The sequence below is a fragment of the Patagioenas fasciata genome, chromosome 12, assembly GCF_037038585.1.
Source record: "Patagioenas fasciata isolate bPatFas1 chromosome 12, bPatFas1.hap1, whole genome shotgun sequence".
NCBI classification, from domain to species: domain Eukaryota; kingdom Metazoa; phylum Chordata; class Aves; order Columbiformes; family Columbidae; genus Patagioenas; species Patagioenas fasciata.
Genome location: NC_092531.1, coordinates 6402559 through 6418881, shown reverse-complemented (window position 1 = coordinate 6418881; position 16323 = coordinate 6402559). Strand labels below are relative to the sequence as shown.

The 16323-nt window shown below is 40.5% G+C and overlaps 1 protein-coding gene across 10 annotated transcripts in view; it reads right to left on the bottom strand.

The window, feature by feature from the left end:
* The window catches only part of NEO1 (neogenin 1), a 165409-nt gene that overhangs the window by 77173 nt on the left and 71913 nt on the right, over positions 1-16323 (bottom strand). For all 10 annotated transcript variants that reach the window (XM_071813736.1, XM_065847835.2, XM_065847836.2 and 7 more), the window contains exons 3-5: positions 14815-15090; positions 11347-11500; positions 3663-3799 (exon numbers count right to left, since the gene is read on the bottom strand). In XM_071813736.1, the coding sequence (XP_071669837.1) occupies positions 3663-3799; positions 11347-11500; positions 14815-15090 (567 nt within the window). The remainder of the gene's footprint in view (positions 1-3662; positions 3800-11346; positions 11501-14814; positions 15091-16323) is intronic.

Here is a 16323-nt window from a genome sequence, read left to right as displayed (position 1 = left end):
CAGGCACTGAGTGCTGTCCTAAGTGACTCAAGAGTAAGTCCCAAAAACACAGACAACAAAAAAGAGCAACTCGGACTCTTCTCACACAAATGCAGTGATTGACTCATTTTTAAGACTTCAGACCTGCCATATTGATTTAAAAGGGAAATGAAAATGGCATTTTTCGGTCTGTTTGTTATTTTTCTGGTTCAGCATTATCTGCAGTACATATTTCAAGAGCAAGCTCCCTGCGAGCGAGGGCAGGCGGCAGGAAGGCCGGGGCTGCTCTAACCCGCGTCACGGCGCGCGCACAAATCCCAGGGGCGCTGGGCACAGGAACAAATCTGAAATATTTCCCAGATGAAGAATGAACTTATAACCTTGTCAGTATTTAACTGCCACGCCGGCTCTTCCCAGCCACAGGTTTTAGACTGAACAGCAGCAAGCCAACTATATTTTAAATACATTTACTACTTGTTTCCCCACCTTTTCTTTCATCGCTTTCCACTCTTATCTGACGGAAATACTACGGATTCTTTCATTGCTGGTGAGAGCAAAACAAATTTTTCCAGTGCTCTCAATTCATTACGTGCGTTGTAAATAACTGTGGTAGCCAGCACCATGCCTCCCCCTGACAAGGGAATGAACACTGGCAACACAGCTCAGAGAAATCGGACTTCGTACCCAAGATTTTCCGACACCAAATTATTGTTTCCCTTCACCTACCCTGCAAAGGTACCTTGGAGGTGCTTGGCCCACAACTAGGATGACATACGATCATTGCACCCAAGATTAACTCAAGCAAAAGTGATTAAGTACAAAGCTGTACACACATTTTATCCATTTGATATCCACCACTAACATCTACCTCAACATGGATGAGATTCAGAGATGTTAAGCTTTAGATTCTCTCAGCCCCAGATCTTCCCTCAGGACATTTCATGTTCTCTTCCATATTCGAAGCACTTAAATGAGCAAGTCAAATATCAGGTGCGTGGTACATGGGTACACGAAATCTCCAGTTTGCACACACATGACTAGAAATTTTGGTCAGAATGATCTAAAATAGCTCAAATCAGCCTACAAAGAGTCTGGTTTAAGTTATCCGAAGTGCCTTAGAGCTCACAAAGCAGTCAATGGACGATGGAGGGGCTGTGAAGCGGAACCAGTGCCCGCCGTCCCAGTGGGCAGGAGCGGCTGGAGTCACTCACCACTACACACACAATTCATTCCGGGCGCTTGACAGAAGCTACAGCAAAACCCACCACCTTCTGAGAGGTACTCTAGATTTCCTAGTGCTCCAAATTCCCTGTATTTCTCAAAAAAGAAGAAAAAAATCCCTACTTACCATATCAAAGAATAATCAGGTTTAGCAAAGAGTTGAAATTCAAAGATGTTTCACAGATAAAGGCACAAAGAAGGTCACTAATGACAAAAACAGGGACTCATTTAGGATTCTTTCTGTTGTCCTCCTCAAAAAGGTAGGCTACTTTAAAAACACCCTTTCTTCTCTCCAAACCCACCTAAAATATAAGCGATTTCTCAAGTGAATACCACTACTTACTTTCACAAGTAGTGAAAAGCTACTTTTTCCTGTGTTCTCACGACCAATACTGTGTACATTTTGCATATTCATCAAAATGCTCCATTAATTTTCCCATCATCCTCTGAATCAAATGCAATTCTCACAACTCTAGCTCCCAGATACACACTGAGGATAATAAAGTTGGGTGATATTTTTTAAAGACACAGGGTAGCCTGTTCAACTCAAGGTATAAGAAAGAGAGGATACCATTAAGCGTCACCAATAGGATGTGAGTAAGCTCCACTAGTTTAAGGTACCATTTACTTGAATTGAAAATGGTGCCAAATTTAACAGAGATAAAAAAACCCACAAAACCAAACAGTCAATTTGTAGCTGGAAATCTCAGTTAAGAGGCATCAACAGGAATGTTGCTTCACTTTACCCACCCTAACTGTCAAACAATGTCACCTTACTCACATGTAAGCGCAGACTGAACACGTCCTGCTGACCTGCCATCAGGAAATGTTAATGGGGGAAGACAGACTGACCGCCTGGTACCAACTCTGGTGTGCCACCAAAATCACCAGACAAAAAACCCACAGCTGCTTCAAGAAAGAGATGCAGAAAAATACGTGAGACAAGGGAACTTAATCCCCCCTCAACTGATTTCTTGTCTGAACTTCTGCCAGACTCATTTGAAGGAATGACAGAAGAAGCTTAAAGCAACCTCAGGAAGTTGTTAAGTGGGGAGAAATGACACTTTTTCTAGTCTAGATGCAAATGGTAAGTGATCAGACAACAGTTACATCAACTATTCCATCCTTCGCCAAATTACAGTAATGCAGAAATACAATTGCTCTCTATAGTGACCTCTCAAAGGGAAGCAGAATTAACGTTAGAACTAGCAAGTAAAATCAGAAATTCATCTTTCCAACATGCATTCAGTATAATCTTTAATATATTTTACCACTCAAGCATTACAATTTCTTTTTTGTGTGTGTGCCAGGCACGCAAGAAAAATTCGGCGTAAAAGAACTGGCAGGGCATATTCTAAATCTTTACAACCAAGTCAAGAAATCACATTAGTTTAGATAAGGAGCAAAGAGTGATCTCAAGATCACCTCCATCCCCCAAGCGACCTGGTTGTATATCCTACATTAAGGTTATAATCTCACTCATCTACGACTTGCTTAGCTTAATTGCATTGTATCATTAATATTATTAATATCTGCCATTGCCCATAAAGCTCGAAGCCCCGTGTCCATTCTGTAAAATATATGGGTTGGAAGTGAATTAAACACAGCACACATTGAGCTGAGTAAAACCATCACAAAGTTCGGGGAAGCATCAAGCATGTAAGTATTTAAAGAGACGGAGCATCTACCTTTATTCTTTTGGCCCAAGAAACAAGGTAAGAAAAATGTGGGGGTTTTGTTTGCATGACCAGAATTTCTTGGCTTTCAAGAAACTTTCATGCCTGCAAATTCCCACTGAACAATTTCAAATCAATATCAAGATCCAATTAATAAAAAGGACACATTTCCCCATGCAAGTAAGAAAGGTGAAGAAGCCAAACTTCTACCTTTTTTCCCTCCTGCTCCCTAACAACTCTAATTTAATTGCACAGGTTTTTAAATCAATGTTATCAAATTTTCAGTGCTGTTTCTAGTAAAAATAGCTTTCAAGAGGAAGAAAGACAGTTATGCAGACAATAAATCAGGGTATTACTAAATAATTATTTATCTCAGGTTTTATCATCTTTCAAGCTCTTCAAAAACAACAGTATATTTAAGGATTATGCAAAATACTTTATATATGTCCTTTTCAAGGCTGACCTAAGCAGTAGCACTCTAGGTCCATTTTTAGATGTGATCAGCCACACTGGGACCTTTGTCCTTCAGAACAAAAAGTATATGGCATCAACCACATTTCATATTGTATGAGAACATAGAGCAGATTTTAACCACGCTCAAGATGTTCTTTGTAAGCAAATTCCGCATTTCAATACTTATTAAACTATAAACAGTTTGACCAAGAGTGACACGTGACACAACAGAACCGAGGGGGTTTTGTCTGGTTTGTAACCGATCGCACAACGAAACTCTTGTGAAAACTCATCTGGGATCTGTTCTCTCTGAAAATTAAACATCTGCCCCACCTTGCACGGAAAGTTCGGCCTGCGCCTCGATGGTGTCGTTGCCGTCCTCCGCCAGGCAGGTGTAGGTCCCGGCGTCCTCCGCCGCAATGTCCCCGATCTCCAGGCTGCCCCCCGGCAGCAGCACCAACCTTTCCGAGCTGCGCAAAACAGGACACAGGGTGAGCTGAGGGACAAATGCACCCAAATCAGGTGTTCCCAGAGAAGCACACGCAGGACTGCAGTGTCTACATAACCCAAAGAAGTGCTTACATATCATATTCCCGGGTGCCATTTACAAGGAGCCATGTTAGAGAGGAATTTTTAACTAGATGTTCAAACTCCAGAATTGGCTTCACAAACTACATCAATTCCACAAGAGCAGCTCATCCTTTTTTATACTTTCAGCTTCAGTTCTTCTTAATTAAATGCATTTCACAGTATTGAGACAATAGGAACTAAAACTTCAAAAGTTAAATAACACAACCACATCATAAAAAAAGCACATTCTGCAGATAGAGCTGGAACGATTGCTTGAAAAGTCAAATGAACTATAACATGCCAGACTTATGCTTGTACAACATAAGGAACAGCAATGTATATTGTGTTACATAAAGCAATGGAATTTTTGCAATAAAATAGCTGCTTCAGTAAGATGTCAGATTTTAGAATAAGGTACAGGTTGAAAAAATTCAAAAGACAAATTGAACAAGTTGGCAAAATTTCCATAGATAATTTTCTCCCTCTGACTCGCAAAGGGAGGGGGAGGGTTTGCAATTATCAACGATCTGCTTTTTATGCTGAATGTAGCATTTTATGCAGTACCCTCGGCATCCTTCTCCCCTTGCAATCACCATTCCCTTTTACGTGATATAAATCTGTACGAGAGTTCTCCAAGATTCTTCATCGCTCCAAGTGTCTGCAATAAGATGTCAATATCATTACCACAAACACCAAGCTGAGACAACAGATCATGTAAAAGAGTCTACCTGATGGCTTCCTTTCTGGTATTACCAAGCAATGGCTCAGCGGGCAGGAATGGACTGAATTCTTTCAAGATATTAACTGAACAGCACATTAAAACAATTAACTTTTTTGATCTCTACAGAGTGGTCAAATGCACAAAAACCACCAACTTAATTATTTTCTCCATTTGAAATTTTAGCGGAATTACATTAGTCGATGCAATGCTCTTTCTTACTCAGAAAGGCAAATGGTTAGGACACACAGACTTTTGACTCACCTAAGTAATTTTCACATAATTATTGATTTATGATACTACTCTAATTGTTCATCAGATTTCTGATTCCATACATTTAAAAACGAGACAAACAAAATCATTATGGGAATGAAGTGAAAGAAACCAGTCCTAAGCATGTCCAGGGAGATGTCCTACTCAAGGAAAGGGATCCTGTTTCCATGATCCAGTAACAGGAGCATCACAAAGTTTGTTCTGTAACAAGTGTAGGGAATTTGAGTGAAGATATACATAAATATGAAAATATTTATTAGGAGCTTTAAAAAGAGGAGTTTGTGAACAGCACTGCAAAGAGGTTCTGGCTAAGAGGAAAACAGCAGGTTTGTCATTAAAGGGGTTTTTTTGGAACCGCTCATTCAAGGCCATAATGAGGAGATGAGAAGATATATCTTGGATTATTTTGATAGTATTTTATTGTCAGTGCAGCCAAAACAAACAAGCAGAAGCCTCCTGTTGTGGATCAGACGAAAAACTGATATGTAGAAAAAAACCAAGCTATATTGGTAACCAAAGATAATGAAGGATGATCCATCTCTCATCTTGAGCAAGAAAAGCCTACACAAAGAAGATGTGAACAGAAGCTGCCAAAACTCTATCACTTTCCCCCCCCTCCCTCTTCTCCCACTTTCTTGTATTCTATTTAGGTAAATTCCTTAGATTTAAACCACACAAGTCTGTTAAGTCAGCACAAAGAAACTAACGCAGAAGTCTTGGACTACAGCAGCTCCACAGCAAATGTGACCATCTAAGAAAGTTCTAAGACATCTAAAAACATCTAAGAAAACGAAGCTCTTCCCAACTCTTGAATCTCTTTGTCTGTATTTGGACATCAACAGTCCACGAACACAGAAGAGCTTTCCAAATGTTGTCAAGTTGAACAGAATGGTGTATTAGACATGTTAAGGCTGCATTAAAACCATGCTTAAAGAAAAATAAATGAGTAAGACAAGTCTGGACCGCGATGCATACACATATGCAGTTCTGCATCTCCTTTTAATATGTAAAATACCTTGATTATTTTTTGTAGCTTTCAAAACAAATTAAATTATTCTGAGTGGCATATAATCCGCTGAGAGCTAAGATAAAAGAAGGGCTCAGTACTGCCAGTTCTATTCAATCTCTTCATCAATGATCTGGATGAGGGGATCGAGTGCACCCTCACTAAGTTTGCAGATGACACCAAACTCGGTGGATGTTGATGTGCTGGAGGATGGGAAGGCCATACAGATGGATCTGGACCAGGTGGATCGATGGGCTGAAGTCAACTGTGTGAGGTTCAACAAGGCCAAGTGCCGGGTCCTACACTGGGTCCCTGTGAACGCTGCAGGCTGGGGGAGAGCCTGGAGAACAGGAGCTGAGGGGAGACCTCCTGATCTCTGAACTGCCTGAAAGGAGCTTGGAGCCAGGGGGGGTCAGGTTCTGCTCCCCAGGAACAAGCGCCAGGAGCACAGGAAACGGCCTCAAGTTGCGCCAGGGGAGGCTGAGGTTGGATGTGGGGAACAATTTCTTCCCCAAAGGGCTGTGGGGCATTGGAACAGGCTGCCCAGGGCAGTGCTGGAGTCACCATCCCTGGAGGGTTGGACAGACGGACATGAGCTTCTCAGGGACGTGGGTTAATGTTAGAGTTGGGTTATGGTTGGACTCGATGATCCTGAGGGTCTCTTCCAACTGAAATGTTTCTATGATTCTATGGAATGGAGCCAATTGGTAAATGTGAAACATCCATCAGTGACAGGACACAAGAACAGGAAGGAAAGTGGTGTGGAAAGAACTGACTGGAAGTGAGAAACTGAGACTAAATCACACAGGAATGCTAAAAGGCCCAGTGTGATTTTGATGCCGTGTAACGCCTTTTTCCGGATATCCACCAACTTCTGTTGTTATCTACCTAAAAGCATCACGTGCTTTACGATGCTCATTTTCCCACAGCCGGCCTCTGGCCAAGTGGAGTGAGGCAGCAGCCTGTCGTGGGCACTGACCAGCACTTCACATGGTAACTCAAGTGTAAAAAAACTTACTAGATCTTGTCACATTAGCAACAAAGTTTTGTCATACAGGATCTCACAAACTCCTTGTACATGGCAGCATTTACATGAATTCACCTTCTTTTCAAGAAACAAGGTTATATAGTTTTCAGCCATCTAATTGCGTGCTATACTTTTATTTACCAATATTGATCCAATGCAAGTTCACCACTGCTAAAAACATGGAAGAAAACAACTCATCTGTCAGACTCTTTGGTGATTCCTTCTGTATGTATTAGTTGTGGAAGAATTCTGGACTTCAAAACCCCCTGCATTTATAATAAGGTAAAAACATCTTAATTTTGTAAGGACAAGGAAGCATTTCCACACACGAGCAAAGCAATCAGATTTCAGACGCTGGAGAGAAGAATCAGCTTAATGCAGTAGTGGTAACGTAATTTCAAGTGTCATTAAAAACAACAAGGATTGATCATCCAAATGTCAGGTAACAAGAAAATCAAATTCAAGCCTTTTATATGCATTCCATACAGCCCTGAGTTACACACTCATTATATACAATTACTTGGACTACTTGGATACCTAACTCATACACTCATTTTATGCTTCATTATCACAAATATAGTGAGCCTTTATTAATTTACTGTATTCAAACAGCCAGTTATACCCTGAGGTTTCAGCTTTTTTTCCCTCTTCTAAATTACTATTCCCAAAACATCTTCTAATCTGTTTGCAGCCTCGCTAAAGTACAGCAGATAAAATTAGACAGTAAATTAGATTATTTTGTGGAATCTACTACCAGAAAAATCTCCATAATTACTCTGCTATGTTTAACCTTTACTGAGTTGGGCAAGTGTAATTCACTTAATACAAATCACTCTGAGTGGCTGGCAAACAATAACATGTAATAATTGAAAGTATCACACATCTGTGTGAAGCATTAAGAATATGTATGTGGTCATACAATTAAAGACTTCATTTAAACACATACAGCAACAGCATTAAATTGATCCCACACACGCAACCTCAGCTTTCTGATCTCTTCACTTTAGCCAATTATTAACCATAAAACCACGTTACCGTGTTTTGTAGGCATTTTCCAGCATAACATTTTGCTGAACTAACAGCCCCAAACCACCAAAGAGTCATCTGTGCTTCAAGAGCCTTAGTAAAATAGGATGTTACTGTTCAGGGTCCTTCCAATTGTTTATTTTCAATGAACCATCTCATTTAATGTAACGTTTTCAAGAATTTGGGGCACACGCATTTGTAATTTCTCCCATGTAAGTGTCAAAATACACATCAAGACACACAACATATGCTGTTTGAGAGCGGAACATCATCCTGCAAACGTTTGAAAGCCTGTGCCCATCTCCCAGGCTCTGGAAACCCACTTGTGCAGCTACCTCACCTGAAACTTCACTTCTCAACCTCACAATCAGCAAAAGCACAAAGTTGCTCCTGTATTTGCAAAAACCAGAACCTCGCACAGTGGATTCTCAGCCAGACATTAAAAACAAAGAGAAAAAAAAAAACAAGTATGAAAGGCTCAAAGTTGGCAAAACCTGAAAAACTCTTCAACCTGGATATAACTACCATTTCCATTACAGCCTTTTGTATCAGGCAATATTAAAAATACAGTAAAATCACAGTAGAAGTTTTCTATAAAGGACATCAGATCTATTCAAATAGCCATACATTTGACCGTCCATTGCTCTCAGTTCTTCTCCATTCCCGGCAGAAATATTCTCAGTTTATGGAGGAAATCCAGCTGAAAAAGCAGAATGCGTTTGCACATTGCTGAACCACATACATGACAGGGTGGCCAATCCTAAACTGAAGAACTACAAGCACAATATGCTATATCAAAGATTATACAACAATTAATATATATAATGGGCTTCTTTCTTCTGCTTTGCTCTGAGTTTAGAGGCTCGCATCACATTTTAAAGCTCTGGTTTGGAGCTACAAACACCAGAAATCTCAATCTAGATTAGGGTTTGGCCTTTTCCTTTCTTTTCTAACTATGTAGTTTTGAGAAAATTATGACATATCAAACATTACTAGCTTGACTAGTAAGCCAATTCAACCAAAATTAGTTTAGAAAGTATTTTATCACAGCAAACTGATTTCACAAGATACTGCATTCCAGGCTGCTTGTTTGAGCCAGTGCCAAGACTGCCAGCATTCAACTTCACCCAGATCTATCCACTCACATCAATCTCATTGCAGCCTTCGACAAACACTCCATTGAAATTCAACGCCTTCCTTTTCTTCAGGTCTTCTAACAAATATTTAATTCCAAAAACTCACCACTCCAGATCCTTAAAATCAAGCTATTTTTCTTATAAATACAGGCTCCTGTATAAATACATATTCTCCTTAGAAATGCAGCTTGAAAGGAAAACGTTTAACCTTGTATTGGCTTAATTGCCAGAGTTAAAAAAGACAAAAATAAGGTTGTGTGCCTAAACCATTTAACAAGGAGTAAAAATCAGGGACACAGCTGACCACGCAATCCAGGCTAACCCCATAGTACATAGATATGTGTACAAATATTTATGTACATACAGGTGCATATACATATATATGTATGTTAATGGCTGCAGTGTGTGTGTACAGACAGCAGCCGTGATTTAAGAGCCTTTCCCAGGCAGAACGTACATTAAAACCCCTCCAGATTAGACAGATCGTTTTTTCCTTGGGACAAAGGAAAGTCATACTCATATGAGAAGTCTTACTTTTGTATCAAAAGGGGATTTTAATACAAATTAAAAGTGATTTCATTTGTAATTAAATTAAAAGAACACGTATAACAAGATGAGGTACTATTTTGCAGTAGTCTAACTGTTGGCTTTACTCCAACAATAAATCTTAGTGTTTAGTTCTAGAGACTTCCTGGTTATTCTGTTCAAAAGCATCATACAGCAGCCATTGAGGTCAAGGAGTTAGGAATTTTTTGTTGTCTACTGTTTGAATCTGTTCTCTGCTAAGCCATAGTCATGAGTCGCAGGCTTAAGAGTTTTGGCACAGTGTGATCCCTTAAACAATGAAGGAATCTTCGTGCTACAGAGGCAATAAAAATCCAGTCTTCTACTTTACCTGCCTTCAGACTAAACTCTAGAATGAGCACACTCTTCAGTGGAAGAAAAAATCCATTTCATCAGCAAGGTAACTTTAGTCACTCATGTCCAGCCTGCCCAGCAAAGCTCCTGAGGACGTGCACGGGACTGCATTCGGAGCAGGAGTTCAAAATTTGGGTCTGCACTGAGAGAGCTTTAACCCGCACCCAGTGCAACATAACCTGAGGAAAGGTGGTGCAGAGGGGCAGCAAAAACTTAAGATATGACAGGATATCATTTTACATACGAGAAAAACAAATTAACATCTTACCAGGCACATTTATTGTGGTATTTCATCACATTTGACTGTGCAACCCTAATGATTCCATACAGTTCTTTGTGAGTGATTTCTTATATTTACGGAAAAACAATGTAAATCATGTGTCATCAGACTGACATGGAGACAGTTTCTCAGTATTAGCAGTGTTAGTCGTTACCCACAGGAACTTGCATTTCCCAGATAAAGACGGTTGAAATTATGAGCCCCTGGATTTTTTAATTTAAGAGTTGACAAAAAAGAGAGATCTATTACTATCGCTGGTACTGCAGAAATACTTCATATTCCTTTAGCTGCTCTCTGTGGCAGCCATGCCCCAATATAACTTTAACCCTAATTGTTTTACAATTAACTTGTTTCCACATTAATCTCACCACTGACTTTGAGGGACACCAAGAACATTCAAGTATCTGTTTGTAATTTCCTTGTTCTAGTATGTTCATTAAATAGACAAAAAGATCGGTTTCCTTGGTAAGACTTGTTTTTGGTTTATATACATATTTTCTACCATGTTATTTTGAGTGAATGCACCAGCAATGACAGTGTATAATAGAGCAATTTTCACTTAATCCATTCCTGAAAGCCCGCTTTTTTTTTTAAAATCATGCCTAACATTTTAATATTCTCTTTTAATAAGAAATTATAACATTCTGCTTATTCTTAAATTCTTATGGAACATTTAGATGCATAGTGGAACATCACTACCCAAACAGTAATGCAAGTGCAGGGCTTCACACATAAAATCTGCCAGCATGAAGAAGAACCAGCTTTTATGCAGTGTCCATATTCCCTTAATTGCTGCTTTTATTCCAGTGGTAATCTAAAAGTAATATATTCTTAATAACTTCCCTGCTTCAAATAAGATTTCTTGGTTTCAGGTGTCCACAAAACAATAAAAATGCTGAGATTGTTCCATAAGCCTCATGAACCACCTTACCTGTCATAAGACTCCATCTAGAAGCTTCTGCTTTAAAATGATGCAGAAAGCAAGTTGTGCTGTCATGTAAAATAGTAACTCTAGCTTGATTCCTACCATTAGATAAAAACAGACATATTAGTCGTTACTCACCCTTCTGTGATAAGCTCTTCTTCATTCCTCGTCCACCTGATGTAGGGGGTTGGAAATCCTACGGCGACACACGGAAAAACTGCACTTTGCCCAGTAACTCTGGTTAGAGAAGACGGCTGCTTCGCAAACCTCAGCTTCTGCGGCACCTCTGGATCTGCAAACGTGTTGGAAATGACAAAGTCGTCACCAGATATGGAATCGGAAGATGATCATATTAAAAAGAACAAATGAAACATCTAATTTCTTTCCTGCATCTTCACAGGATTGAATCATCATCTTAGCTACATACGGGGTTTTCCCTCCTCCCACATGAATAACTCCTTACCATTTCCTCCAGACATGCAAACTGGGATTCTGACTCCTTCAACTCCCTGGAAAATAATTTGGGCTGAAAGCTACAGCCTTGAAGCTGGAATTACCACCAGCTAGTAGAGCTTTAGTAAAGAAAAGTATAGGTTTGACTTTGTCCAGCCAACCTCAGGCCTTTAGGCACTAGAAAATGAAAATTACTGCAGTAAAGAGTCAGCCCTAAGTGAAATAAAATAACTAGATCATTCACATGCTGAAGTAACACAAGATTTACACTAAAACAAAAATCCATCCTGGTTCTCCATCCCTATGGAAACAGTCAATCCTCTGAATTAGTTTTGCTTGGAATTGGGCTGGAGAGGGGTTTGCTTCATTTTTCTCCTCCCCCTTTAAAACAAGCACAAGCAAAATTCCTACTTAGTCTTTACTCACTCTTCCCTACAGGAAAAGGCCCTTAGTGAGAGCTGAAAACATACTCACCAATAAAAGCAGCGTTCTCTGAACTAAACTACCAAGAACAAATATCCAGAACAAAAGGCTACTTTTCTACTTTACTAAAAATCTCCATGACTTCCCAAACGTAACCTTAGGACAGAGTTCCTAGAGCTGCAACCAGTTCATCAAGGGACCCCAGTAACACCTTGACAGAAGATGCAGCTTGTACCCTTTGTCTCTGCGATACCTCCTTGCCCCATCATTACATGAGTTACTGCACACCAGCATTTCTGTCAGCCGCTCAAAAATCCCCAGTGTTTATGCTGCATTCACTGCAGTTTTCTCAATACAAGTTGTATGACAAGCAAGCTCCAGCATCGGACAAGCTAATTTTGGTCCCCTAAGTGGGGCAGGCTGTTCTGTACCTGCACTATTTTCGCTCGCTGAAGCCCATTCTGTGGCCATCACACACAGTATTTGGTCCCTGTTTCACCTGGGACCCACATGATACCCCCAGGAAATTCTGAAAGTTCTTGGATTCCGTGTTCTTCAGCTCAAAGTGCTAAAAATACTAACTGAGCATTTACAGCGCTACGCCAAGGGCGTGCACGTGTTTCAAGGTACAATAAGGTCACCAGGGTATTGGAGAGAACCAGACGCAATGGAAATCACGTTCCAGAATTGTCCTGGGCCGAGGGAGCCAAACTCCAGCGATCCTGGATCGTTTTGTCTCAGGCCCACACATTAACTATCACAGCGGCTCTGCCCACATTCCCAATCGGAAGAAACAAGTCTGCTTGCTCCAGAAATAAAAGCATGTGTGAACAGGCGGGTAACACAGAGAGTGACCTGGAGTGGCACATGGAGCAAACCGAGCTGCGAAAAACAGATCTAACAGATTGCCAGCAGGTAATGACACCAGGGAGAGGAGTTGGTACGAGTCACCGCAGACACAACTCATTAATACTCCGAGCTCACAAAAAGCAGTTCAGGTCTCAAGTTAGTGCAAGCTGGATTCAAAGATTTAAAGTCTTTATTTTTTCCTTGCATTCCTATATTTGAAAGCATCTGTTACCCAGCAGCAGAGCTCAGAAATGCAGACGGAGCTCCACAGATATAAATGGGAAAAGCAGAATGCAGCCTGTGGATCCGAATCTGCGCAACGCGAGCGCGTGTCGGGTGCATTTCAGGGATTCAGAAGCAGAGCGGTGTCAGGCACGCATCAGATATAAAATGAATGGAGAACAGATTAATTCAAATCCTTCTTTCATACACATCTCAGACCAAACAATCAATTATGGGGCCACTCAAGATTAAGAGAGATTTCTGTTCGACAGTTTAATCCCACCTCAAAAAAAAAAAGCGGCTGCTGGGAGGGATTGTGCAAAATTTAACTCTATCAGCACTTTCAGACTCATGACCAAGCACGGAAATAGCGTTATTTGTATTCTCTAATACAGTTCTACTTCATTACCTTCAGCAAAACATTACAAAAGGAAGTAAACTATACTTGGAGCCATCAGAAATGGAAAGATCAACACAGTATGGAAGTTTATTAGGAAATCTCCCAAAAAATCAGAAAAGTCTTGAACACTCATTTGAGGGGCTATAGAAACATGAAGGTAAAGCAAACTAAGTAATTAAATTAAGCATATTTTCTAAATCTGTATCATTATATAAAGAGATGAGCCTTTCTTTTCAGAAAGTCTAAATAACTTAATGAAACAAATTCTTAATGTGTAAACATGATTAATTTCCAAACCCTAGCAAACACCTTCATTTTAAAAGAGGGAAGGCTGCAATGGTAAAATTGGGGTATTTTAAAGAGCCCCAAAACCCTCTGAAGATGATGATTCAGCGACTCGCCCCGGCACCTCTCCAGGCACTACCAACGGAATCAGAATTCCAACACAAAGACTAATTCAGAAGAGACAGCACAAAGTTCTGGAAATAATTCAGAAAACCCATACAGAACACAGCTTGTCTTTCCCTAGTTTGGCAAAGTGTGGTTCATGCTCCCATCTTATTCTGGGTCGATTTTCAAAGCTTTGCGTTAGGACATCTGGTGACACACAGTAGTGTCACACAAACAGAACACCCTAAATGTAGAAACAGGACTGGACTTTTTGTTTTAATTAAAAACAAAATCTAAACATTTCAACACATTAGGCATAGCTAAACCTTTAAAAATAAAAAGTCACTCCCCTTTTTGTGTTCTGGAGACTTTCCACAAGGGTCCAATGTTTAAAGAAACATAATGTCCTCAATATTGTGACAATTAAAACTGCCTAAGCTTAAGCATCCCAAGAGTGAGGAACTAAGTATTAACTTCTTTTGGAAACTTCAACAGTATTTTAAACATGGGATTCAAGCCAGAGAAACTTAGAAATCCCCAGAAGTTTCTACTCAAACAGCCAATTCCCTCTTTGTAACACGTCACAATGGAAGTTTATTATTGGTGACTTTTCAAATGAAGACTTTCCCAAAAAGCCCTTAGAAGCTAAACCATTAAACATGGCAAAAAAAGCATGTGCGCATTTTTGGCCTTTTTCCAACCACTGGTAAGAGCTCAGACTTTGCTTTTCTGTTTCCCACCTGTAAGATACAGGCTGACATTCCCAAGGCCCAAAATCCTTCAGCGTTAAGTGCCCATGCCCGTTTCAAGTTACACACAGAGAAAAAAAAAAGTACATAATATTTTTTCAAATAAAAGCAGGTTAATACCTGGAAGAATCTTGAGCTCGGCTTCGTCACTGTATTTGGGGGTCCCACCGCTTTCGATGATGCAGCGATAGAGTCCTCCGTCCGTATCAGTAGCATTGCTAATAATTAGAGCTCCACTTGGCAATTTAAATACACGGTCGTCCAGAAAGACGGGCTGGCGATCCTGCTCCCACCTCACGAACGGGGCCAGGTCGACGTTGACTTCACAGTTCAGGATTGCACTGTTTCCTCTGTAGACAGACGAGGATTCCGGCTGACTGGCGAACCTGGGAAGGCCTGCAAATACAAAATACAAGAGTTAGAAAAACAAAAATTAGAGGCAATCTGACAATGGCACCAAAGCTTTGAAGTCCAAGTCAAGATTCATGAACCTAGTTTAAAAATAATTAAGCTCCTCTCCAACTTTCAAAATCTTAATACTCACTAGCACAATGCTAAATATAGTTGGTGTAAGGGTAAATCAACCTATAATAAAAACAGTGATTTAAAAACAGAAGTTTTAGGAACAAGCAGATGTTGAAAAGAAGTCATTGGAGGCCTCAAAAATGGGACTAGGCCTGGAGGTAAGCTCTGCTAGTTCTCTGGAGTTGCTGCTATCCTTGAGGAACATACAGCACAAGAGTGGCAAAAATCAAGTGGTGTCTCTGCCTGGTACATCTGAATAAATACAGTTTGAACCATATTTTGTAAGAGCTTCTGCTTGACTTGCAGAGGAACACAGATGACCTCTAGTTCTGACTCAGAAGAGAGGACTGAGGAGGAGTTCTGGCACCTCCAACACTCTCACGTTCTCAGTCTACACGACATCTTAATTTACATTTATTGCCTACAGGACTGCTTATAACGAGCGGGTTTTTTTCTGATCGGTTTCTAAGATTTCTAATCTTAAAATGAGAAGTTTAGCCATCAAGAATAAGCCAAAAAAGTCAAAAAGTATTTTCTACAGCTTTGTCATCAACCATGTCTAAGTAAAGGTTTAGCTTCGCAGTAATTTAATTAGTCCATGAAATGGAGCCTGAGGGTGTTAAAGGACCAAAACTCGCTGAAATTCAATGGAAACAGGATATCGCTTTGAAGATTTCAGCTACAAAAAAGCCTTGCATATAGCACCATAAGGTAAAAATTGCATTTATTCTTACGTAAATATTTCTCTCTCACGCTAGCGTAACGAGAACTGAGTTTCTCCACAGCATAACACCGCGGTATCACTGCCACCCCAACCCAGCAGCGCCGCACAACAAACCTGTCACCTTCTGAGGAAAAACGTTCTCCAAAAACACCCAAACCCCACTGAATGGCTTCAGGTTTGGTTTGGGTGGCCGTGGCCCAGTGAGCAGCTGCTGGGGTGGCCTCTGTGACAAGAGCTTGGGGACATGGCGTGTTGGACACGGCTGGTTCTGGCTGGTCCCACAGCCGGCCTGTGGAGGCCGGAGCTGAGCCGCGCGGTGAAGCCGATGGCTCCTCTGTGGAATCACCTCCAAAAATGAGGAAAATGCTGCACCAGAGATG